This window comes from Streptopelia decaocto (assembly GCF_964273445.1).
Source record: "Streptopelia decaocto genome assembly, chromosome: 7".
Lineage (NCBI taxonomy): Eukaryota > Metazoa > Chordata > Aves > Columbiformes > Columbidae > Streptopelia > Streptopelia decaocto.
The window spans coordinates 33,834,221-33,861,907 of NC_138661.1; the positions used below are offsets into that span (position 1 = coordinate 33,834,221).

General features: G+C 34.3%; 1 protein-coding gene across 1 annotated transcript in view; it reads right to left on the reverse strand.

Moving 5' to 3' along the window:
• Positions 1-2,016: 2,016 nt before the first annotated feature.
• FMN1 (formin 1) overlaps positions 2,017-27,687 on the reverse strand; it is a 143,882-nt gene continuing 118,211 nt past the window's right edge. The window contains exons 14-17 of the mRNA XM_082059382.1: positions 27,177-27,228; positions 23,879-24,028; positions 11,957-12,041; positions 2,017-10,888 (exon numbers count right to left, since the gene is read on the reverse strand). Coding sequence (XP_081915508.1) covers positions 10,844-10,888; positions 11,957-12,041; positions 23,879-24,028; positions 27,177-27,228 — 332 coding nt within the window. The 3' untranslated portion in view covers positions 2,017-10,843. The remainder of the gene's footprint in view (positions 10,889-11,956; positions 12,042-23,878; positions 24,029-27,176; positions 27,229-27,687) is intronic.

Sequence of the window (27,687 nt, forward strand, 5' to 3'; positions counted from 1 at the left end):
TTCGTCTTAAAGTACTTAACAGCAGTCTATCATAAATTCATTCTGTATTTATTAAATAGTACCTTTCAATAACTCTAGAACTGAAATACACTAACAATTATATAATGAAGATATCGACAGCATAAAAAAACGGGTTTATGTGTGATGAGAGCTTTGTATGTTCAGAAGAGTAGCATTTATTTTAGGATTAGTCTCACTATTTTGGATTTTGTTCAGTTTTGGTGTTAGTATGTAGGTTTATTCTTGGAAATAAATTCACTTGATCTGACATATTTTCTTCCCTGCATGTGGTATTTATCCCTCAGAATAACTAGCATAGCACTATGGCAAATACTGCTCTTTGGCTATGTCATGTGAGTTGCTGAAAAAATCTTGCATTTCAAGAAGGCAAAAGACAGTTCAAGAACTTCAGGACTCCAACACTTCTCTTGGACCTGAGGGTCAAATTTACGTTCCTAATGAACACTAAACCAGTTGTTCATGTTGAGAAAGAAACACAAGCTGTCATATGACATCTTGGCATATCAGTAAGATTCCAAGCAAAAAAGCTTAAAACATCTGTCTTTTCAGCCAACAGCACACTATTTTACTGTCTTAAAGGATAAAGAAACTAGACAATAAATAATAAGAGAAGGAAAAGAGAGCAACTGTGTCTATGTTGGATTGCTTTGGCTTAGCTAATTTTAATTAGGATCATCTAACTCATTACATACGTGCTTAACTGTTTGGCGTCTATCTCAATATTTCTACCATGTGCATCATCGTGGTATTTAAGCACCTAGCATGTCTTCCCAAGATCTACATGTCTCCTTCTTCTCTACAGAAAACTGATAGCAAACAGTTCTTCACATTTGGTTAATGTCTACGTCTTGATGATTATTTCAATCTGGCATCTTCAATTCATTGCATGGCTGAAATTCTTGCTCAGATCCTTGTCTTCTCCACTCTCAATGCAGTAGTATTTTCTGTGATGAGAAATGAAACTTTTCAAATCAAAAACCATTGGTTTGATCATGTTGCTCTAGATTTGTTGAGTATTTACACTGACTCTGTCTTTTAATCTGAGTAGCTATGATTTTCAAGGTGCTTCACAGAATATCTTTGCTCTTATTCTCTGTTGACATGAGGACTCCAGCCTCTGATTTGCTACAGATAATGATTTCCAAACAAACACACTAACACCATTCTCAGAAACATCTAAAACCAAATAACATTCTTTCTATTTTAGCGTTATGTGATGTGTGATGACTAAACCCCCTCAAAACTAGCTAAAATACACCAGTGTTTAGAGAGTGGTTGACCATTCTGGTGAAGATGCTTCCAGTTTCTGTACTCTCCTAATGGTCAGTTGCTGGATGAATTTACTCTGTAATTTTATACTTAAATGGTAATTGCTTTGTATGCTGGCTGTAGAGAAGCTGAAAAACAAAATCTCTAACGATCTACAGTGTGGTTTCCTAGGCTATCAGTCTAGAGTAATAAAAGTAGCCGTAAAATATTGATAAAATTACAATGTAACATAGAATTTTTTTTTCCCCTTAGATAATGAAACCTAAATATTAGTGTCTGGAGACATGAATGATACTTACCTTTGAGATACTATTTTAGTATAATTTTGTGGGCAGTATGCTCTGAGTTACTGAAAAGCGTTGAAGAGCTTTTCAATATTATGTACTTGGAAATGTGACAAGTTGCCAGAAGTGGCATGAGAACTAAAAGAATATCCAGATCCCCAGACGTGTGTACAAATTGTTCCAGATGCAAACCCCTCCCAACATTTATTAAAATACCTTCATGAAATTTAAATCAGTAAACTACATATTTGAGTTCATTGCAGATCCCCAAAATATTGTGTATCTTTTTAACAAGCACACTGAACCTAGAATATTAACTAGATCAGTAAAGCAGTGTAAATATAAAACATTATTTAGACAGAATTATTTAAACAGAGAAACCCACAGTATCTCAAAATAGATTTTGCATACAAAAATACAACTGATAAGATGAACAAAAATACTGAGGAGGAAAAAATAGTCTTTTATTTACAGTCAATGGTTCCTTAAGAATTTAGTTTAAAAATAAATACTCCATACGACTACTGTAACTTTTACAAAGTTAATCATGTGCACATACTGTTTTTGAGAAAATTAAACTTTCAGATGCATAGTAGAAACACACACACACACACACACACACACACACACACACACATATAATTACAATGAGAAGGAGGGGAAAAAAACCACCTGAATCTATTTAGCTTATTCTTTTTGGACAATTATAACATATTTAGTCAAGAATTACCCAAAGGAGTTTGACTCCTGAAAACCAAAAAACCTAAACTATACTAATATTCCATTATTTTTGCTGTACATTCTGTGGCATGAAAAATGCAAAGTTGAGATTAATTCAAAAGACAACAAATATATAGCTGCTGAGTACATGTGTGAACATTCAAGCAAACCAGATTTTTATTAAAGCAAATCCCATATGGACATGAGAGACTTAAACCCTGTTATGTCTGTGAAACTTGCTAGGTACATAGAGCATATAAATAGCAATGTGAGAGAATTTGCTGTTTTGCTACATCTTCAAAGAGAAGTTAACCAGCCAAAGAGGCCTGTATTTTGAGAGCTTTGGGTAATAGCGAGAGAGGGAAGAGAACCAACAACAATAATGTTCAACAGTGCAACTATTCAACTCAAAATTACTGGAAAGGAAAACAAAGAAAAAATCCAAAATAACTAAATGAAAGTTGAAAATCATACTATAATCCTACTTTCCAGAGGCCAACTCTGATTCCTCTCAAAATATTTTTCCATTTTTGCTTCCTATAACTTCTGAACATGGTGAAGCTTTAAGATTTGTACTTCAGAGACTGAAGGCTCAGTACAATGAGAGGGGCAACTTTTCTTCTTGAGGCTGATATACCCCCAAAAAATAAAGTGTCATTATAATAAATATAGATTTAAAAAAACCTATAAAACTAATTCTTTTGCTCCTGGGCAACACATTGCCAGTCATCAGCTGGGCATTCACGGCTTTGCTGAGAGCTCCTTTTAGGAGTACTTTTACTAACTCTCTGTAAAAAGCCCCTATTCAATCCCATCTGACATGGAACATGAGTCTTCTTGTCCTTTGCAGCAGTTAGCATTGATGCTTCAAAACCAGAGCAATGTGACAAGGATGCATTTCATCTGACATATCTTTTCTGAACTTGACATTCTCTCAAGAGTGTCTCTATACTGAGATATATGCAGATGAAACTGTGTTGTTGAGCCTACAGTAGTTACCAAACTGACCTTTTGAGCCAGTACACAGGCTATTTTGTCTGACTATTACTCAAGCCCCTGTCCAAGACAAGCTGGATTGATTTTCTGAGATAATATAATCTCTTAATTAAAACAAACAAAACCCAACACTTCAACAGGAACTTATGTGAGGATGCACATCTTCAAATGAAAATTGGCTAGAAACAAATAGTGAGATTTATATGGCTCATATATATATATATATATATATATATATATATTTTTTTTTTTTTACCAACATTTCCATTTTGGATACATTACAGAGTCTCTGTACTCAGTCCCTGCATAATTGGTGGAAAATATGTATAAATGTAATGGCAAAATACTCAGATATGTGTATCACACATACTTCTGGTCTGGAATAGCACAGAGGTCGATCGCCCAACTAAATGCGTAAGTTCTGCCCCCTACCCAGAGACAGGCTTTCCTGATGTAAAATGGTAAGTAACAGAAATCCATGAAAATGCTCTATCAATTGCCTAACCCCTTGAAACTGAGTTGTGTTCAACTTAGGTGAATTAAGAGGGTTGAACTCGTGCTCAGTAAAGCTGCGTAAGTCTTCATTATGGTTTGGAAGTTAATCAACTTCTCCTCACCCAATAGTTGAGTTGTTCTTGGATCTTTAGCAACCAGTTTGGCAAGGATGTGACTTTACTTTTAATAAAAGGAGGAGAGTGGGGAATTCTATGAATTGCTGAATAAAAACAGTGATGAGGAGCAGTTTCCCCTGGCAGTTTGCTGAATTTGAACATTGCAGAGAATCTTGAAGGAATGAGATTCACAGCTGAACCTTCTAATTTCTTTACAGCCCTTCACCAGACTGTATCACAAAATGAATAACCATATGAAAAGGAATCAGAAAAAAAAGTATTTTTTTATGTGGAATGAAAACAGTTTTGTTCATTCACCTTCCTGTCAGATTTGAAGAAGTATAGAACAGAACTGTGACTTTTTTCTATTTTTGATTCATTACAAAATGGTACCTTCCCCCTAAAATCTCGAAGATAGATAACCACAACACAAAACTTCATTATAGTAAGAGAAAAAAAAAAAGAACTATAAGAAGAACATGGCTTTTCTCCAGTTTATAGTGATTAATTGCTAATGGCAATACATTCCTTAAACTACTTTACAACTAAGAAATACACATCAGGTGATATACAAGTTCATTTGCTGACTATTGATGCTCCAACAGTAGGAAATAGTGCTATATTATTTGACATCCACACAGTTTTCTATAACATATTATCTGTGGATAGTTGCCCAGGATGAGCATTTGTCCAACTACAGTGGAATGCATTTAGAGCATGCCAAATGAGAAAGTAAAAATACGGAACTACAAGCTTGGTTTCTCTGGGGGAAGTCAGAGAAAATGTACCATTTCAATTTTTCTAATATGTAATTCAGATTGATAAATACAATCTTGTTCAGATTCAAAAAAATATTAAAGAAATGCTATTGACCAGTGAACAGGCTTTACAGCTCCTCTTGAGGAGGAGCTTAAGCCACTTAAGTCACTTGAGCTTAACCTATAAGGATGCTGTGTGTCAGAGTCAACACAGTACATGAATCTCAGATAGTGCTCTTTAGGCCTTTGAGCTTATCCTCCATCCTTCAAAAGCTCTCAGAGCACCAAAACCTTTTGAAGCAGATCCTACCACAGAAAAGAAATCCTTGTCTCATATTGGGATAGTTCAGGATAATTTTCATAACAGGATTCTAAAAGAGATTTTATTTGGTTCCATAATGTCTTCTATGGATATTATTTACTGTGTGGGCCACAGGAAAACTTATATAAATAAAACTACTTGCATATATAAGCACTTACACTATCAGCCTCTATGGAAAGGCTTCATGTTACCTCAATATTAGATTCTTGAAGATGGCACTAAGGTGACAAAGTATGAAATGAAATTAAACAGAAATATATATATATATATATATATATATATAATCATTGCCTTTAATTTACTCTAAGATGACATCTGGCAGAAACCAGCCACAGGAAATACAATGCTGTTCTACACTATCGGAAACCTTGTGCTGCTTGATAATGTCCTCCCAGGAAGGTGGTACAGTTATCAGCGATCTGTTTGACATTTTTATTTCATTGTTTCTTAAAACAAATGTTCTCTTATACTCAGTGCTTACATTTTACAAAGAGGCCCTAATTTAAAAGTTTGAATTCTATGAGGTATCAAATAAAAACTATTCAAAGCCAGTTGAAGCTTGCCAAATTTACTGAAAATATTACAGAGTTTAGGTGTATCGTATTTTAAACAAGTTGGAAAAAACCTATCATCCATCTTAACAGTAATGTTTCTAAGACATTATTTAATTGAAAAAAATGAAAAAAAACAAAACAAACAAACAAGAAGAAAAGTTCTTGCAGGCATTTTGATAAAAACTTGGAAAACCAAGTACTTTTGAAGAGTTCTACCAGTTTTGCTTGCACAACTTTTAAAATTTAGATCTCCAAAACAATTGCATAAAATTGGTATGGTTCAAACCCTATTGAGCAGTGGAAATGTTTGCTAATGATATTAACAGGTCAAATGTGATAATTCACTAAAAGGAGTAACCGTTACTTAAATTTTGCATCATGTTAGCTGCACACAAGGTAAACTCCCTTCCATATCCTCAAAACTTTGACAAATACTAAGGAACTAGTGCTTCCGTAATTCTGGGATTTCACATTGCACAATCCAAAATGCTGGTTTTCTCAGACCTAGCTTGGGAATCTCTAAAACAGTGCTGAATTCCTGAGGATATAAATTTGCTACTTTGTAAATACCACAAAATGCATCAGACAGATATTAATCAATTAATCATTTGAAATATGAATGTTTGTAATTTGACAATGTTTTTCCTGCATTGTGTTGTTCTACACCACCCTATCTGTCATATTTTAAATTTAAAATCACAACAAAGAACTCTTCTGGCTTGAATAAGAACATTTCATTACAGCTGAGACAAAAATACTTTACTAGGTCTTTTGACATACTTATTCTTACATTTTTCTGTCTAAAGAAACTATTTGAACTGTTGAATCAATGGATATGGGATGCCACTGAAGTACATCCGAACTGAGTCCAATAAGTTGTATTAGACTACATAAACCTGTCAAAAAGATGTTCCATCCTGTTTTGAAAGCATCAGAAAATAGGGGAACCACAACTATCTTTGCTAACTTCTTCCAGTGGTTACCTGGCCTCATTACTAATAGTTTGGAATTTATTTCTAAGTTTAATTTATCTCATTTTAAGTGGCTTTTTGTTTAGTTGGGTTTTTTTTGTTTGCCTTTTTTTTGTTTGTTTGTTTGTTGTTGTTTTTTGTTTGTTTGTTTGTTTTTTAATATATTCTTCCTTGCTGGCTCAAGGAACCATTTAGTCCCTAGCATTTTCTCTCTTTGAAGCAACTTATTGACTATAGTCATTACCTCTTAACTTGCTTTTTATTTTTATTTACATTTATGTGCAAATACATAGGCTTATCTTCAGAAGAAGAATACCAAAGAGAACCCTCCAGACTGCAAATCCTGAAATTCACTAACTAACATTAATAAATTCTAAAGGTATTTAAAAAAAAAAAAAAAAGAAAGGGTGGGGAGAGGTGGGAGGGACAAAGAAAGAGTGAGATCCATAACAATATTGAACAAAATCAAAACAAGGCCAAGAATGAGCATAAACTAGGTGGATATGATTTTCTGAAAATATGTTTACACAGGTGCCTAAACACAGATTAAGAAGGTGGATTTTCAAAAGCACATAAATGCTGTAATGAGGTGAATAGTTCTAACTTGCTTGGATGTTTCTGAAATTTCACACCCACACAAGATTAAGGCATCTATTTTTAAGATATTGACCTGAAACAGTGAAGAAATAGTATTATTAAATGAGTAAATGCAGAGTCTTCCACTGCCTCATATTCATCAGCTAGGAAAGATGTTTAGATCTAAGAAAGAAATTGCTAACAATTTACTGGAAAATCAGGGCAATAAGAACCCTGTACCTCATATGGAAAACAAAATATTTTATTCATTTTTCATGTAGAAAAAAATTTGACTGCTCAGAGATACCCTGGCTGTTTATATCTTGTTGGAGCAGATATCCTCAGCAATTCAGAAGGGTTGAAATCCTATGTAAACTTTATCCTTCCTAGAATCTCTTGAGATGTTCAATTATTTTCCTCTCTGCTTTTTGAATATGCCATCCATTCTACTTTAATCTTCTGTATGTACAGAAATTATACCAAAGTATAATACTATTCAATCTAGACAGTTACAACCCTATAATAAAGCACATGATTAAATATTTACATGGGTTAGTCATGGAATAACACCTGGCCAGTTTTCACAGATTAATAAGAACATAGTGAAAATATAACTTATATAGTCAAAATATCTCAGAGATGCTAAAAGGTCTTTAATTTTTAAATCAGTAAGTGATAATGTAAATAAGGTAAAGAGCACTTCACAAATTATTGATATTTACTCATTGAAACTGAATTCGTCCTAGTACTTCGATTTGTAAATCAGTAAAGTATATAGTTTTCCTGAGTAATATGCACCTACTGAATAATACGGAGTTTAATAGTGCTTTGCTTTAGAGTCTTTGAGAGCTTGGCAATAACAGATGAGTTGAAAACAAAACAGAAAACAGGAAAACATTCTCTTAAGCCACATCTACTTTGTAGTCACAGAGTGACTTCTATGCAGTGTAGACATATTTTAAAATACATATCCCAGAAAATTCTAACTGTCTTGCTATTGCTGTTTGGCTTCATTTAGTCCACTCTTTACTTTTACTTCATTAACAGCAATGTAGACATGTACCAGAGACTTCCATTCCATCTTTTTATTTTCTTTCTTTTCTCCTTCTCTCCTTTTATTCCACCTAGACTAGAAAGCTCATGGTAAAGTCAGGTACCAAGCTAAATGCAAGCTTAAACCAAAACTTTTGGTGCCACTTGGTGACCCAAGATGAATGCTGGTTGATGCTCGCTTGTTATATCTATAGTATCTACATAATTTATAATTACACAGCTTACATGGAAATATATTATCGGTTAATATCTCTTCTCTAATGCAACATTTCAGTTAAGGTCAGCAGGTGTACCATTGTCACTTCGATCACTGTCTGAAGACATTTCTGGGTATCACTAGGGGTGTAAATGTGATATTTATCTGATGAATTCCATCAGAGAGTCTTAAAGTCGTGAGAATGAGTAAAAGAGTATGGGTGAATTCTTTTCTTCACTTAAAAATAGTTCAACTAGCAGTAGAGGATTTAAGTCATGGGTGAAGCTGGAATAATAATGTCTATCTTGAAAGGAAAATCAGTAGATTTGAAGATGAGGAAGAAACAATGTCTCGGTGCTACATTTTTGAATCTTCTGAAAAAGTAGCCTAAATTCTCAACACTTTGGAAAAATTATAATCTGAAAAAGGAATTATAAATCTGATCAAGGAATGCTTTACATCAATAATTTTAATCCCTTTTTACATACACTTTTCAACATTTCAAAATGAAAAGTCAATTTGAACTCAAAAACAAAACTTTACATTTAAAAATTTTGAAACAAGATACTTCAATAATTTAAAAACTATTTCCATAATATATTTCTAATGAGAATTTCCAAAACCAATCTTTTTTTCACAAAGAGTTCTACTCTTGTTGATCAATATTTCAAGCAAAACGTTTCATCGAAAAATTCCCAATCAAGTCAAATGGCAATATACACTATCTTCATGATAGGTGGAAAGCCATATGAAACTCAACATTTGTTTGCTTAAACACTCATCAGAATTGCCTTGCTTGTTGCTGTTCTTTGGCTTCTATAAGCATGATTGCTCCTGTTATTATTATCACTAATAATATTGGAAACAAATGTACTTTACCTATTTGGTGGAAGAAGGAAAACTTAAATATTTAGAATTTATTTCTCTGCAATGGGAATAGTCAAACTACAAATTACTTTTGCTGATATATGGTTGTCTGCTTTCATAAGAATTATGCTTACAATCTTGAGTGTAAGGGATATCTGCAGTGGCTAGAAACTCCAAAAGATACAAGGAATCTTGCTTCCCTTATTTTTATTTATGCAGGAATGAGAGAGGTACTCATTTAAGAAACCTGCAATATATGAAATCTTTAACTTAAGGACTAATACCTTCCCCCATAACCTTTTTGTACTTTTTGCTTTACCTACATTCTTAACCAACTTCAAACACCATTAACATAAAGAAGGGGATGTCTCTCTTATGGACGGCAAATAGAACCATGCTTTCTCTAGTTTGTTGTGCCTATGTACAGGCCATTACCTGTTCGTATTGAAAAATCACTTTTCTGTTTTACCTTAAATTAGCCACTGATTCAAGGTCTCTGTGTAAGAGTCCGAATCCCTAAAATACAGCAAGGATCCTCAAGTAACTGTGGATATTATTTAGTTTTTTTTTCAGGCTATGCTACTTTATGTGCAAAGGTTATAATGTTACAAGAGGACGGTGAGACTCTTATTTCTTCCTCATTTTACTTTTAAAATTATATATATATGTGTGTGTGTATGTATGCTGGACACATTCTTCATACAAATATAAGGGGACAAAAGCAGACTGCATAATATATTTTGGAGGGAGATATTCACTGTTTAAAAGAAAGCTTTCAATAGAATGGAAAGCTAGAGATTTAATGGCAAATGTGTAGCTTCATGGAGACATATTGTATTTCAGTTCAATGAATAATGACTAATAAAACCATCATTTTATGGAACTGATATTTTCAATATATACGGTAATAAAAACATACATTTTTCTTTTGAAGCGCAAAATTTAGGAAATGTTAGGTTAAAACCATAAAAAATAATGAATCAGTCATGCCATCAATCATAAAACTAAATAATTTGAAGCTATTCCTTTTCATGTGCAAAATATTGCTTCCATTTTAAAGTATGGCATAAGCTCAAGCTTCTATAAAAATATTTATAGTAAAATACAGCATAAATCTATAATTACTTTTAATCAGTTTTAGAAAGATGCATCCAATACTTAGACACTGTGAAATTATTTAGAATCAGTCAATTTTACCTCAGTTACTGCTGAAGTAACAAAAAGTATGATATAATAGTCTTTTGTGAGCTGAATGGCATATTTGCTTTCATCTACCTAAAGCCCTTTAAATAACCTACAGGTTGTTAGTCATTATTTAGCATCCACGATGCTCATTTTAGCTCTTCCACATTAATGCATTATTCACAGAGTACTTTAAATAAGCATTAACAACCAGATGCATTTTAAGCAATGTAAGGAAGAGTTACAGAAAATAACTTTTAGTTCCCATGTAAAAACCTTCTTAGAATTCCCTCCACTGAATATACAAACTCCTCTGAAGGAACTGAAAAGTCTTTAGTGGATTGTCTTGGAACAGATTAGAAAAGCACAATTCAGTATCTAATATAAGGTGCTCCCTGGGCCATGGATGTAGTAAAGCAACATGCAAGGTATGAAGTACACTATCATTTTTATCTTTCTTCTTTCAGTTGGCCGTCACGCTGGCTTCCTTTTGACGTAATCTTTCTTTCTGTGAATGAAAAAGAAAGAGTTTTACTATCATTCTTGTCTATAATTTCTACCTCCTCTCAAGTTGCCATGAGCATTTGGTCTAGAAGACTGAGAAGTACTAAATGAATCAAAGTACATTAGAGTTTTCTTTAATTAAAAAGAAATTAATGTCTGAAGCATCCATGAAAAGCTCAGAACCAGGTCATTACTTACTGTAGAGAAACTGAGCTTTCTTTAATTATACACTTGTCAAATACTGTGTACCATTAAAAATATGCAGCTCCGTGAAGACCACTGGAGCCACAGAAAACCAGATACATTTCCAATTCAGGTGAGTCTAATACCTTCTCTTGTCTGGAATGATTTGTGCTGACATAAAGGCTCTAATTTAACATTAGCTAGATTATGTTTTTAGTGACCCAAACAAGTGTAGTCCTTCATATCTCTGCTGCCTGCCCTGCAACTGATATGCCCTGCTGGGAATGGAAATATCTTGATTCCTTCATGCACATTTTCTTCCTTTAGTCTCTTGCTTCCTACAGTTTAAGAAATACTGATCTAACCTGTGTGCCTTGCACAGAGACAGAAAAGGTTTTATCTACAGTGCAAATTATTAGTCTTCTTTTTCTGTCATATAAAAAAACCTGGGAAACAGCAAGAAACAAAATGGGGATTTAATCCCTTCTACCATTATTCGAGACAGCAAACAAGATTTCGTAAGCTTTTGAAAAAAACAAGACACTTGGCCATTGGGCAAATGTATGCAGCCTACACAGCATGGAAGAAAATACAAGAACCTTCAGTGGAAGCATAGAAGAAACCAGAAAAGCAGCTCTTACCGTATTTTGCTGTATAAAATAGCACAGCCACGCTTAGGCATACCTAAACTAAGTTTTAAACTTATCTGTTGGACTGCCATACAGCATAAGCTTAAAAATTTCTCCTTGGGAAGAAAACCACTCAGCTATGCCCAAACTAAACATGTTATGTTACACTTCAGAAACAGCAGAAACACATCATCATTCTCAATGACAAGAATAGTGTCACAAAAATCCTTCTGAATGTCATACTGAGAAACACATCATACCAGGCTAGCCGTAGGATTTATTTTCTTCGTTTCAACTTTCTTCTCTGCAGTTAACTTGCTTACTGATTGTTGAGCCACTTTAATTCTGAAACAAAATACATAGAAAAGACATTGTTAGATTCAAAGAAATTAAAGCTGTGTTGGCTCTGCTTGGTATATGCTCCATCTGTAAGAACCATCACCCCAACATTTTAGCCACATTAGTCTAATGGACTGCTATACTATTCAAAGGTACTTAAGAAAGTACCAAAGTAGATCAGAGTACATTTTAAAATAGAGAAAAACAAAAGCAAAAGGACAGTCTGTCAGTATTGCTCACTGAAAATGTCACCAGGCAAACCATTTCTCTATTCTTGCAGGGTCTGGGCTTTATAGTGTATATTTCCTACCAAAAATACTGCAGTGTCAAGGCCAGAAGATAGTCCTCTGAAAAGAAAACAAAAGCTAGTTGGCTCAATCTCTTGTGTATATAGAATGTACTATTTTAGTAGGCCATTTGCCAGGCTACACATTGTATTTCCTCTGAAAACCTTGAAATGGAAGCATCTGCCAGTTTCTCCTTAATGTTTTCCCCATTGTTTTACATGGAATGGACTGATCAGCCTCACTGATGTGATAGGAGGAGAGGCAAATTAGAAAAGGGGTTTGTCTAGGCATAAAGCTGGCTTCTGTGCAACTCCAGACCAGTTTACTAAAAGCACTATTGAGATAAAGGGAAAGAAGAACATGGATCTGATTCCTCAGTTTCTTGCCTTCTGCTCTTACGGTCTTCTGTACAGAACCCTTGTTTCTGTGGGAATTTAACAAGAAGAACACATTCAGCAGTTTAATCAGGAGGAAGAGGAGAAACAGAGAATTTAACCAAAAAGGACTTGACTCTCCTATTACAAGCAGTGGAAAGGGCAGGAGAAATTACGTGCTAAACAGTGATAAAGGGGAAAGAAAATTCTTTGCACTCCTAAGACAGGATCTGCCCAGATATCAGTGACTTTAAAATGCTGATGCTATAAACACCTACTTCACAATTCTATATGCAAAATGCAGAGGGAAAGGAGTTGTGAGAGAATTTTTACAAGCAAGGAGAACTCAGCAAAACATTTTTCGCTAATGCACACCAAATCAGTCTATTACTATAAACACGACATTTCTTGGCACTCTTGAACTGAAAAATTCTACTTTCTTCTATTTATTTTTTCCCACTGGCAGAAATAATTGCTATGTCCAGTTAAAAAGTATTTAAAATACCATGCCCAGTTCAAACCGCTTTCGACACACTCAATTTTTGAGGAATTTTGGAAAAAAAGCAAAAAGGAAAGTGGATTATAGCTGTAATTACTGATGTGTTCTTCCTTGCTGTAATACTAGCAGCAAATTAGATTATTTTAAAAATATGGAACATATTCATAGGTTCATTGTTGTGTTTATCAATGCTCAGTGTTGGAAACTAGAAGTCTTTCTCCAAGCTATGCATTTTAGAAGCATCTACTGAGTGGTTATTGGTGTTCTCTATTTCCAGTGCTTTAGAACAAGAGGAAACAGTTAAACTACTTTTAAGTAAACCTATTTTCAAAACTGCTTAGCTACACCATCGAGTCAAGCTGTAAGTACACCCTTAAATACACAAATATAGAATTATTATTCTGTACATTTTAAAATTTGAATAATATTTGAAGTCTTTTAAAAACTTAATTAGTGTTCCCTTTTTCTACAGGCAAGCAACTAAGTGACAACACACCGTTCCATGTTTTTTACAATTTTCCATTAATCAGCACAGTTTACTTCTTAATGATGGACGAGGGCAGCCAATGGACAGCAGGCTATTCCTCACAGCTACAAAGTTTATGCAAAGATGATGACATTTCAACTGAGAGTATTCAGGTTCAGCAGAATCACATTGAGGGATCAGCTTCTAAATATTTCCCTGTTTTGAGCACATTTTCGATCATACTCTCTTTCATCCTGGGATTGTTTTCCAAATAGTTATTTAAATGCTTAGAGCCCTGTTTTTATCTGAAGGGAGAATTCTAGGGTTTATAAACTTTTAGATTTGAAAAGGAAATTATGCCTGTCACTGATTTAGGCCTGGTTCTGTGTATCTGATTCCATATTTGCACAGTTTCCAGGAAACCTGGATTTAAAAAAAATTGAACGCATAATTTGGTATACAAAATAAAAATAAAGCAGCTCACAAACATCATTTTAATCATGTGATATTTGGCTCATAAAAATGACAGATTAATTATATATTACACTTTAGTCACCTAGGGAAAAATACATCATTTTGCTAATATATGACTGACAAGATTAGCAGGTATTATCAGAAACATAAGTGCATAATTTAAAAGGTATGTGATTCTTTGGGACTTTTTAAAATCACATGGCACCGAGGTTGTACAGGTGCCTTATAAATTAAAACAATTCTTTGTTAAACATGGACAGGACACTAAAACTGGCTAATGTGTATGGAAGCACTATCTTTGAAAGGAGAAAAATGAAATCGCACGAAAACTATTACATTAAAGAAAAAAAATGGCTAATAGCAGAAGTCTAATCTTCATATTTTTAGATTATTTTACTTCCATTAAAAACACCCTAGATATGAACACATTATTTTAATTCTCCATTAAAGCTTTGACAGTCTTCCATCAAAACTTTCAACACCTCCTATATTCTTCACCTGCATTTAAAGTTGAATGTATGCACATTTGACTGAGTATGCACATTTTACTGATAAGTAAAACCAAACAGACCACTTACAGAAAGAATGATTAGCTAGTGACTAGACAAACTCTGTTAATTCAAAGGTATGCTTCTATTCTGTTCACTCTGTAATGTTCTAACACTTGTCCTTAGCACAAACAGAAATAATTTCCCTTTTCAATAAATCATACAATAACTTTCTCTGAACAGTTTTCATTTAAATAGCAAAAATTAGAAGAATATTAAAATTAGAAGTAAAATTGGAGATTAATAAGGTACGGAAAGAAAACTACAAATAAAACATATTCAAAATTATAGAACTAAACTAGTAATTATCTTGTGATCTTTCCTTAGGCCCATATATATTATTAACCAATCTGCAGATATACCACACAACCTACTATCCGTTTTAGTTACCTTAAAATAAACTATTACATCTGTTATAAGGTTAAGGCATTAATTGCAGTTTATGAGAATTTATATAGATGTAAATTGTTTAACTTCTCCTTATAAAAGTATAAACTTCCTCGACTATTTTTAATTGTTCATTAATTACTTGTTCAAAGTCTGTTTGAAGTAAAACAAAAACTAAGTAATAGAATGTCAAAGTGTAAGGTAAACAAATATTCTGTTAAATTTCCCTTCTTCCTTGTAACTGCAGTTATATTAGATGATAATGAAGGTGGCTAATTTTAACATTTATATTTTATAGAAATCAGGTGGAATAGAAAAGAATTTTAGACATCTAAATTGTAATTACTGTACAGATGGAGAAACAGCCATTGTAATCTTATTTAATGACTTTGTTATTACTGTTGTTCCATTGTGAGTGGGGATAATAGGTACAGGAAAAAACACTTCAGGATATGTGAAATCCACTTAAGACTTGTGTTCAGTGTAAGGGCCAACAAAACATCTAAAGAGGACTTCGAAAAACACTACTAAAACATTTGCTGTAGATTTACTAGACTAAGTAATATTGTAGCAATGCTACTTAGGTGGTGAGATTTACGAAATATGGGCTTAGAATGCGTACTCAGTCTTGTTACTTAAGCTCATTTGTTACCTGAGTGTTACATGGGCCACCAAGTAGAAGTTGGGAGACGATGCAAAATCTTACATAGCAAAAGGGCTCCCTAGAGAGGCAGGGAAACCATTCAGAGAGTTCAATAACCTCAATAACCTTATCCTGGGGAAACAGTAGCAGAATCAAGACCTGAGACAGAACTCCACAATTTACAACTCACAGGTGTTGGCTGGACAACATGAACTAAGCATCCTACCAGGCACTCTAGACCCCTTTCTTCCGAGATTTGTAGTGTGAATTAATGTACAGGGAAGCAGCTCACATGAACTGGACACTTGCAGAGACATGACCATGAGGGGGAGTTTGGAGATGTGCAAAGAAGTGGACTTGATGAAATGTTTTTTGTCCTGTATCAGTATAAAATAGCATGGATGGACACAGTGGTCTAGTCATATTTTAGAGATCTCATGGAAGAGAAACTGGAATTGAATCTAATAGATGTGAAATCAAGAAGGAAGAAAGTGGAACAGAAAAATCAACAAAAGTATATCTAAAACAGAAAAGCAAGAAGGGATAGAAGAGTGTAGTAAATCAGGCTAGAAAAATAGTGACAAGGACACTTTTGAACAGAGGACAGAGGACAAAGAGACCAGAAATTATGGTCAAATAACTGAATCACACCACAGATCTTGTTGCATCTTACCACACAATATGGAAAACAAAATTGAATTAAATTATCACAACAATGTATTTTTAAATAGGGGAACTGTGACTCCAATACCACATATGGATCTTTACTGTAAGCAATGGGAATATAATTGGATTTTTCCTGCCTCTACGTGGCAGGTGTTGAGTTCCTCTTTAAATTGGATGCACAATCCAGGCCTCTTAATTTAAAAGATATTAGTGAAAAATAAAGACATTTTTATTAAAAATTGTTATTTTTATATTGTAACTAGGGACACAGAATCAAAATCTGAACATAAGCCCATATTTATTAAAAGTATCCTTCATAAGCTCATGAAAACACTTTTTCTCCTTACAGGAAAAGATATTATCAAGCCAGTGACTAACCAGTTAAACTCATTATAATTTTCACCCCTGATTCCCATTCAAGTCAGGCAGAAGAAGGTGTGAGCTGGCACGCTCCATGCCCTAAAGCCCCCAGTTAGGAAAACCAGAATCCCTTCTAATCAAGCCAGTTGCTACTCATGTATGTTCACGTTCTGCTGGTCTGCAAACACAGAGACCAAATTTTCTGGTTCTCTCTCAGCCTCTTGATACTCTGGAATAATCCATTCTCTGCGCTTCTACAGCTCCTTCCATGCAGCTGGTGGGTTAAGTGGGTAGCTGTGGGTTATGAAATAGCTTGGAATGACAATTCTGTGCCACCTGAGTTTTCCATGACTTTAAGTTCAAACTTCTCCCATAAGACTGTGTTGGCATAGGAATTGTTGTGCAACCCGGATCTTCAGATATGGGTGGAGATAAACAAGCAAGGGAAGCTACAGTCAACATCAACTGTTCAAACTAAAGCCAAGCTGCCAGATCCTTAACACAGCTGAACAGTGACTCCCCTTGACAGACTAAGATACATCCCCATAGCTCAAATTCCTTTCATGTGTTACATGCCTTACTGCTCTTAGTCATAATTTGGATTTGCAGCCCAAAATCTAATCCTTAAGTAACAGCACCATTTCCTGAAAACACTGTTAGCCCACGCAATACAACAGGCTACATTTCAGTCTCAATGTTTCAGAAGACAGATGCCTGTGTATTACCTGACCTCACAGATGATTTTATAGATTTATTTGTTACCTTCACAATTAGGAATCATATAACGGACTACTAAGTTTGAACATTCTCCACTTCTATACAATTGCCTGACCAAGCCTTCAGGTTTAAATCTTCTGGAAAGAACTTGGTCGTTAGATATCAAGTCTTTAGATTACATTTAGAATAAATGTTCACTAACTAAATCTGTATAAATACAGTAAAACGTATATTATCAGTGGAATTTGTCTCTGAATCTCAAATTGCTAATAAGCTTGATTTCACAGAATCACAGAATTTTTAGGGTTGTTTACTCTATTTTTCTGGATCTACTGGCAGTGTTTTGATGTTTCTATAAAGTGTGTGAGAAGTTTTAGTTCTGTAGTCACAAGAAAAAAAATATATCTATTTTTGTGCCTTTAGGGAAGCTGGTGCATAAGAAAAGCCAATAGGAAGAAAAAGGCTACACCAATTCAGATACAAAATATGCTTCAGTCCATCTGAGCTGTCCACTGGCAGATACCTAGGAGCACATAAGGACAACCAAAGTATACAGTGATAATCCCCAGCATACTTTCGCAGATGAAAACTCTCTTCATATGTAACATTCACAGATTTTTCTAATATGAGTTTGTACTGTCACCATTCTGATATAATGCAAGCTTTTGGCATCTGTGACATCTTGTGGCAAAGTGTTCAACAGCTTAAGTATTCCGACTGTAAAGAGGCATCACTGCCTTGGGCTTGAACCAGCCACTTGCTAATCTCATATGATGTTCTTCAACTGTTGTTATAGATGTGGTATGTAAGGACTATTTGTCATTCACCCTTCATGTTTGTACAGATCCCCATAGTGTCCTTTTCAGTAGGGTCCTTTGAAGACAAAGATTTCCCCCTGACTTAAACCGTTCCTTATGAAGAAGCTGTTCTGTACCTGAGCGCTCTTATGCTTACCTCTCCTAGCTCTACCACATCCTTTTGGAGAAGAACCATGGATAACCATGGATTCATTTAATGATTCAGTGATGTTTTCTGTTTTGTCATATGGTGCTTTCCTAATAACATCTAAAAATAAACACTGTTTTTCTTTCCAAGAGCAAGGGCCTTGATATAGCACTTTGCCAAATCTTTTGTATGCTATATGGGAAATAGCCATCTCTGTTTCACAGCCCGAGACTGTAATTTCAAATTATTTCCTCAATTTGCCCCATAGCTACACCTTAACCTCATAAACGTGTAAAAATCCTGCCTTTTTTCTCTTTCTGCATTGCTTAACAATTTGGTACAACCCTTCATTAGTTTTCATGTATAAGGTACCTTATCTTTCTGTTACAGACAAAGGCTAAACTGGCCACCTCAAATCTACTCAAAATGCATGTGGGATGTGGACGTGTGGAATGTCACCTTCTCTTTCTTCACTCAATTACAATTAGCTTAAACTCATTCCAAAAGCTTTTCTGTAACAGTGAACGATTAGCCTGGTAATGCTGTAGGACTCATCGATCAAATTTTCTCAAAAATACGTTGCCTTTTCAAATATTTCCTTAAAACTCATTTGTGTTGTTGTGTCAGCTGGCCTTATTAGACCACAAGTTTAATATCAAATGAAATAAACAACATCTGTTACACTCATCTTTTATAATACATGCAGATGTATGATACCTGGATGATACCCTATGTTGGAGTGTTTGACTAATGCTCAGACTATTCTATCATGGTACAAATCAATCAAAATGTCTGCAAATATAGACTTTTACTGACTCCCATTGTCTGAGGTGACACATACATGACATACAATAGTTGAAAGAGAAACTCATTTTTTAAACCAAACTATAAAATAAACCTCATCTTCTAAGATAGATTTAATGTCTTGAACCAAAGATTATTTCTTCTCCTTGCTTGCTGTGATACTGAAAATGAAAGTATAATTCACTAGTTCCTCTGCAGCAAGTGCTACTGGCAAATTTCAGCCATTTGTTAAGTGAAAGGTAGTGCCATAATTAGCTTAATCAGTGGTTAAAAGTATTAAATATTGTATTGGCCAGCATTGCTAAGAGATTTTGCAATTTATATTCTATGTCTTATGACCAAACAAAGACTCCTCAGACTTACTCTTTTCCTGTGCAGAAATACAGGTACAATGAATAAAATTTGTTCTGTATTTAATAAATGGAAGAGTTGGACAGAAAGCTATAGCCAACTCCAATTTACTAAGATAAACAAAAATTAACTGGACACTGTTCAGTGTTTTTTCTTTTGTTAGGACACTTTCATCTTTGTCATTAGCCACCTACACTGCTACAGTCAGAGCTTCTGCTTTTTGAACCTGTTATTGCCCTTGTGGCAAAAAAAAAATAATCACAAGACTAAGCTAAAATCATCACCGTGTTTTGTGCTAGAGATGAAATTCAAGAATAAAGACAGCATTTATGAAAAAGGACCTTTCATAAAAGGTCCTATTAGTCCCAGACTTTTTTCCTGTTGTTTTAAGATAAAGTATATAATTCTGTTCATTGAATAATGATCATGTCTTCTCCAGCTATTGAAACTTCAGTTCTCTTTTTCTTTTCCAAATTCTGACCTATAAGATTTCTATGTATGTTCAATCTGAAAAATATGGCCTAATTCAGTACAGTAATTATTGTAGCAATCCTTGCAGTGTAAGCAGTGGGTCAAATTAACAGCAATAAATCCCTTTAGATCTAATTATTTCATATTAAAAGGGTACAACCCATAAACACATAATGATAATTCTTGTCACATTTCTGTTGTAAAACACACAGTTTGTGATGAAACTACTCACTGCAAACTTTTAGTATTTTTGCTGGTTTTATTCTATTTTCCTGTATTCAGAGTTGGCTAGGATAACCTCTTAAATTGTACTTTGACAGAGGGTAAATGCTTTATTAGATTTATAGATAGACAATCATATGTATTTAAGGTATTTAAGCTGTTATAAATTAATATTTGTTTTGATTCTGAATTCATAGACATGGCCACTGCAGTAGTCTAAGAAAAGGAAGTGAGATTGGAATTATATGTAAACTACCATGGTAAAAGTGCCTTGTTGCCAAAACCCCCCCAAACCTTTGTTTTAGTCTTCAATTCAGTTATCATCCCAGTATTTTAAAAACAGAAGAGATCATAATATTAGTTGATGTACCTGGATGCACAGACACACTAGATTATAAAGCTGTCAACAACAAAACTGAGTTTTGAGGCAAAACGAAACAAAAATTTCCAATGTTTGGTGAATATTATGGTGTATTTACATTAAGCTGTTTGCCAGGGATGAAGAAGTGATTGTTAATGCAAATTTTATCATACTGTAGTTGCATTCTTGTATTGAAGGGAATACTATGTCTGAAAGAAAATTGTCATCATATTCCTACCAGGAATATGATTTTGAAAATTCTCTGCATTTAATGTCTATAGTCATTCATTCATCATATCATATCATATCATATCATATCATATCATATCATATCATATCATATCATATCATATCATATCATATCATATCTATCATATCATATCATATCATATCATATCATATCATATCATATCATATCATATCAATAATATCGTAACATTTCATCATATCATGGTTAGTTATCTATCTGTAACTCTGTCTTGCTCTCCTAAATGGTGTGCAAATTTTGTCCAGGAAAGAGACAATGATTCAACTATATTTTGCAAGCAGCTAATTTATTTTCACGGTAGGTTAAACACAGGGCAGCTCAGTTAAAGTGTTTCCTTTACTTTAAGAAAAAGTCTCACAGAAATTTAACTAGATGTCTGCAATTGTGCTACAATTGGGAGCCAAGTAGGTTTTAGACAAAACAGGCTCTTGCAGCTGAGGCTGTCATTTACTTCTGAAATTCAGAGATTTTAAAGTTGTCTGTTATACAATGCAAAGAAGTTAGTTTTGAGTATAACATTTTAATTTTGGAATCGTAGGTCTTTTGACCTGTTTTTCTACTATTAATTTTAAGCTAATACGTTTTAATTATACTTTTTCATAATGATAATTCTGCATATCATCATTAAAGTTTGAATTTTCTGAGCCATATTTCTTGAGAGATAAATTAAAATCCATTATTAACATTCCTATATAAATGCAAACAATGAAATCCATTTTGGGGTATCTTTGTGCCTAGCTAATTCAGACACATTTTATGCTGAATTTCTGCAGTTCTTCCTGAAGTCTGAAGCGTAATCCAATTGTAAACATGTTCACATAAAGATATCAATGCCTCAGTTTCAGAACCCAAGTTTGGAAATATTGACTTGTGCTTCCAATTCTTCCTCTTTAAAATTTCCTTCAAAACAAAAGAACTGGTTCATGATAAACAGTTTTTCTTAATTAAATTACAATCTTTAAAAATGCAAAACAAATAGTGCATCCAATTAATTAGCCAGTTAAGGAAGACAGCTGTCCATTCCTGACATACTAGGGGTTTTAGTTACCAATGTGCACAATGACTCTCTACTTGTTTTCAAACAAGTGCATCAGCACGTCAACTGTTCGTCTCATATTTTGTAAAACAGAACCCTTAAATGGTCATGTCTTTACAGGACATTTTCAGGTGATTAAAATGTCTTTTCCATCATTCGAATCTACTGATTTTGTGATGTTCTTTTCAATAGCCTATTACAAAACAATTTAGGATGATGTATACAGTTCTTCTTTCATTCTAATTTACTTATTACACAAGGCTCCTCATCTTAGCAGCTCATTTCCTTGAAGAATTGCCCAAATTCTGAATGTAAAGGACAATGAATTGTCCTTTTGAGATTAATGAAACTTTGTAAAAAGCAAGTGTCAGTGCTTTGAAGTGTTATAGTAACTGGGTATCTTCATGCCACTTCTATTGCTTTGCATCTATGAATAGGAATAAATGTATCCATCAAAGGAGCTGATGATATATCTGTGCTGTATTTTCATTTGTAATTTTATCTATATATTTATTAAACCATGAGAAGTTCTCACCTCAGCCCACTAGGAAAGCGTATAGCTGTTTATGGACAAAGATTTCTTGAGTATTGTATTAAGAAAGTTTAAGAAGTTATGCACTGTTAAAACATTTACAAGGCATTTAAAATCAGTTTGTTAGAAGAGATCATTGTATGCCATCAGCAAGGTGTTAATTAAATAAAAAGGAATGGATGCATGGTCTAGATATTTTTTTCCTTGGATAGTTAATTTCTATGCCTCCTAACTGCTTTGAGAACAAAAGTAAGTAATGATTCAGCAGAAAATATATCCCTGAGATGATCCTTATCATGATTATAGCAATCTGCTATTGACTCCTTATTTCAAAACAAATCTGCGTATTGATTGAGACGCGAAAGAGTCTTTGTAAATGTTCGCAGCTGTTGGCTTCTACAATCAATCTAATCCTAGCACAGATGATAAAAAAGCTACCACTTTCAAGTGTTTAAAATCTGTAATATCTGTAAAACGATGTTGATAAAGTTGATAATTGGGGATATATAACTTCTACATCTTGTCCTTTAAAAATCTACTTCTACATGAATCTAAAAGACGCACTGATTTGGAGAAAAGTGGAAAATGTAAAAGGAGTATAATACTTTTGCTGACACTTTTAAAGGCATTTTTCTCTAAATCTGTGTCAATTTGTAATAAGCACCTGGATTTATATTTCATGCTGGAAATGATTAATCAATTTTTTTTCCAAAGCATGACCACATTACCACTCTCTGGGTCTTTTAGAATGAATTGAGATATGGTAAGCACGATGCACTTGTAATGGAATTGCTTTTTCTTTGTAAAAGATATTAAGCTTCTTTAAGAAAATCAAGTAAATTGAAGGGTTTGGGTGTGATTTTTTTTTTTTTTTCACTCTAGCTAATAAAATCAGGAGACTGTGGTGAGATTTAGCAGCAAGCAGTTTGATGTCCTCAGCAGGACACCAGAAGTCAGAAGTAGTGCTGTAAATTCAGTGTGGGGCTTCGACACTGTGCTAAGTGTGGCCTGAATCTCTGGGGCTTCCCTTTGATGCAAGTGCAGTATATTAACTGGAAAAGCATTCACTTTTATTTGTCTGTACTGTCTGCGACAGCAATATCGCCTCATTTAGGCTAGTTCAACATGAAAATGCACAGAGAAGCAATCTGTTACAAATTAGCACAGCTCCCCTTTCATTTTACTAGCTAGTAATTGGAAAGGGTTACAAAAGTGTAATTTATCAGATTATATGTGTTTATCTTTTTGTGGGACAGCATGCCTTTGGTGAATTTTCCTACGCACCCTGAGGGAATAATCTTTCCTTGATGTCCATTAGTTCTGAAAGAAAACAATGACGCCTGTGAAATATAGGAGTATAATTTGTTGGGTTTGAGAAGGAACAGTTTCCCAGACATCTGAAATGGTATTAATGACTTTATTAGAACCTTACCGTTCCTTGGAAATGCTTTTGCTCTCTCGTTTCCAAATGGTCTTGAAGTCACTGCAGAATTCGTACCACACCATGAAAACATAGTTTGGTGAGATCTCCTTCTCTCCAGGCTTTGGCTTTATCCCAAAGTATCCCACTGTTTCTTCAAAGCTACAAAGGAGGGGGAAAAAACTGTCAACACATGACCCCACTGGGGAAACAGTTTCTCTGAGGGTTGGTTCCTGATTCAGTAGTCAAGGCTGGTAATTATAATACCATAACTTCCCCTTAGCCTTGGAAATCATAGCAGCAATTCATGCTGAGTACAAGTAACCTTTCAACATGTACCCTATTCCCAGGGGGAGGACTTACAGTGTCATGAGTCATCATAGGGAGATATCATACAGGCAAATCGTGGCCATTCAATCTTAATGAGAAAAACTTGACTTCTTGCATTTCAGGAAATGCTATATCTATTTCTCTAATTTTATTCTGCAATACTCCATGAAGATCTTATTCTCCCAATTGTCTTTATTGAAGGGCTATGGAGGTGTTACATGCCAAGTCAGGAAAAGGTCTCCAGGTTTGGTTAAAGATAACCTTCAAGTACTTAGGGACAACTGGGAGTAGCAACAAAAAAGCCAAACAGTGCCAATAGTCAGTTTGCAAAGTTTTTACTGAAAATAAATAATCTTCTTCCACGTATGTCAATTAGCAGATAATTAATTTTGTGAAAATACATTGCCAATATCTTAATTTTTTTTTTTTTTATTTTATAATGTGGCCACTGAATTGCTATACAGCTATACAGATATTTACAAAGTCTTTTTTTTATTATAGACAATAATTCTGATAGCATTTTAACTGATTGGGCATTTTTAACCTTTATGACACTGCTTTGCATAGGTAAAATGGAATGATTCACATGACTAAGTACATGAAGACTTATCTAAGCAAAACAAAAGTACGTTTACTTTTGTAAAGGTTGAATCACTTTTCTCTGTAAAGTAGATGCAAAAGTCCTGAAATATTCGGTGCTACTTATGAAAAATAATACTGTAATTTAAAGAGAAAGGTAACAACATATTTCAAAATAACCGATTTTTCTTAAAATATTGATTTTATTTAAGCAAAACAGAGGTATATTTTTCTTTATAGTTGGCAATAGGTCCTAAAACTAGAACAGGGGAGGAGTAAATCTTGAAAATAAAATCAATGCGAGGTATTTTAAAGACTTGTAAGGAGTTCCCAACTATTCAACAGATGTTACTTGAGCAACAGATGTAGCTTCATCAAATATTCCTTTCTTAACTTATACTTGCATTTGCATAGTACACATTACATTTTTTTGTATGAAATTGTCAAGGTTAGGGTCAAGGTTTGTGCCTTAGGTTGAGATTCAAGCATTTCGCTAGGCTTGAAGAATATAAAGTAACCATTGAAAAATACAGTTACCCTCAAAGTAGAGAAGCTTGGATTTTAGCCACATGAGCCAGTATGCTCTGTTTTTTTGATACTTTAAAGATGGATACACCTTCTAGGACATGCTGAAGGATATCACACATTGCTCAAGGTGAGCTAGTAATATAATAGCTTTTAAAATCCTCATATATGATAACCTTAACTTTTTAAATTTCTTACATAGGTTTTGTATGAAACATGTGACTATATTTCAAGTTATTTGGTGATCCATGGTAAAGGAATCACAAGGAAATATGAATAAGCCCATAACATTCAGAGTCGAAGAGCCCTGTAGTGACACTACAAAGAGAAAATAAATAAATAAAGAAAAAACTAATACAGCTTTAAATATTTGTGTAAAACATTCTGGGATTTCAAACCCTAAAAATACTAAATTATCCTAGTCATAATCACATGGTTAAAACAGTTTATATCTACTGGGCAATATAATTTCCATCACATTCACTGGGGCTTAATATTCCTCAGCTGCTCACAGCCCTTGACCAGGACAGCTGAGCCAGGAACTGCAAGACCAGAAACTCTCTTCTCAGGTTCTCTTCATGTAACAGCAGCCCCAGTAACATCGTGCTCACTCCTTCCTAACAGAACCCTTCTCCATCCAAGCTTGCAGCTGATACAGTTGTCTCCGAATGCTCTGAGATCCTGAATTTCTGCACCCTCTCTCCCACTGTGCCTTCATCCTGACACTTACTCCTGACCCCCTCTTCATGTTTCATCTTCAGCCCTCCCCCAGTAGCACTGTTTTGCTTGCACCCAGCTTAATCCAGCTTCCCAGGCTGCTTTCTGACTTTCAAATGTTACACATCTTTTTAGCAGTAATTTAAATGGATGTTTAGTTAGCAACTGAAAAACCCAAAGTTCATATCAAGCAGCTAATGCCCTATGCCAACTGCAAATTAAGTGTCCATCCACACCCTGGAGAGTCTACTCTGCTCCAGAAAGGCTACAAAGCAGGTAGAATATGAAAGAGACTGCACTACAAAAGGTAGGTTTGTAGCTAGATAGAAAGCAAACAAGCTAGCCACCCTTGACAAATGAAATTAAGAGGTAAAGCCCCAGCTGATGTCAGCCACTGCTTCAGCCAATTCAGACATCTTCTGCAAGCAAAAGGAAGCAGTTCACCTGAGACTTGAACTGCATTTGGGAGGTGGCCACCTCTCTTTTCTTGGCTGCCTGGGAAGACTAACCTACGTGCCTCAGCTAGCTGGAGTGACTCTGGGCTCAGAAAAGTAACATAAAAACCCAGATTAGCACAGATCTGGCTTTGGTGCCCATGAAGAATATTGATTTATTGATTGATTTATAGCAGTTCCATAAGTAACGTGAACAAGGTTAAAGACAGATCCTTCACTCTCACAAAACTGTCATTCGGTAAACAAAGTTTATTAGAAATACTAACATAAAATATTATACTATCCATCTAAAAATATATTTCTGCCACTTCTTCCCCTGTTGTGCCTCCTTTGGCTTAAGTAAGGCAGAGATATTCAGGCAATAAAAACATTAGGATTTCATTAGTTCCTTAGTACACTGTGTTCAATAGCCTGAGTGCTGAAGATGTTCAGTGATGAAATACATTAAGTAGTTAATCAATTATTACAATATTCTGTAAAACACTGATTCAATTCAATGTTGACAGTAGTTAAAACCTCAAACACCGTACATCATTTGGCTAAAAATTCAACTCAAATGTTTCCTGGAAGACTACATAAAATTTTTTCAGAAAGCATATTACTTCTTTGAAGTACAGATTCTTTTTCCTATTTAGTGTAATTCCTAAGATCAGTAACATCTTTGACCAAAATAAACTGTTAGAAAACTCTAGCAAAAACCTTACCATTTTTGTGCATTTTCCAAACTGCTCTCTTCTTTTTTACATTCTTCTTTAGCTGCCAATGAAAAACATTTCAAAGAGACAAATTATTGCCTTACTGTTTTAGAGCTTCCACAGATTAAACATCTTATACATTCAAAATTGGATAGGTTGTACACTAAATATGCTAATTTTAGATTTTTATTTATTTCTTGAACCTAAATGAATGCTTCTGATGTACAATACAATTTATTAGATTTGAAAAGTCATTTAAAATCCATACTATAATATATAGTGGTAGACATTAATCTGAATAAAAAGTAAATAATTAAACTGTTGTATATGGTTCTTTATTGTTGCAGACCAGAACTTACAAATTTAAATCTGTTTTTGCGATGCAAATAATTGGAAGTTCAATTGCAATTGAACAGGTACCAAACATAGTTAACACCAACTGTTCCACACCACTATCACATTTTGTTCAGGAAGCTGGAAAGTGAAAACACATGTACTAAGTTTTAAATGTATGGTATGT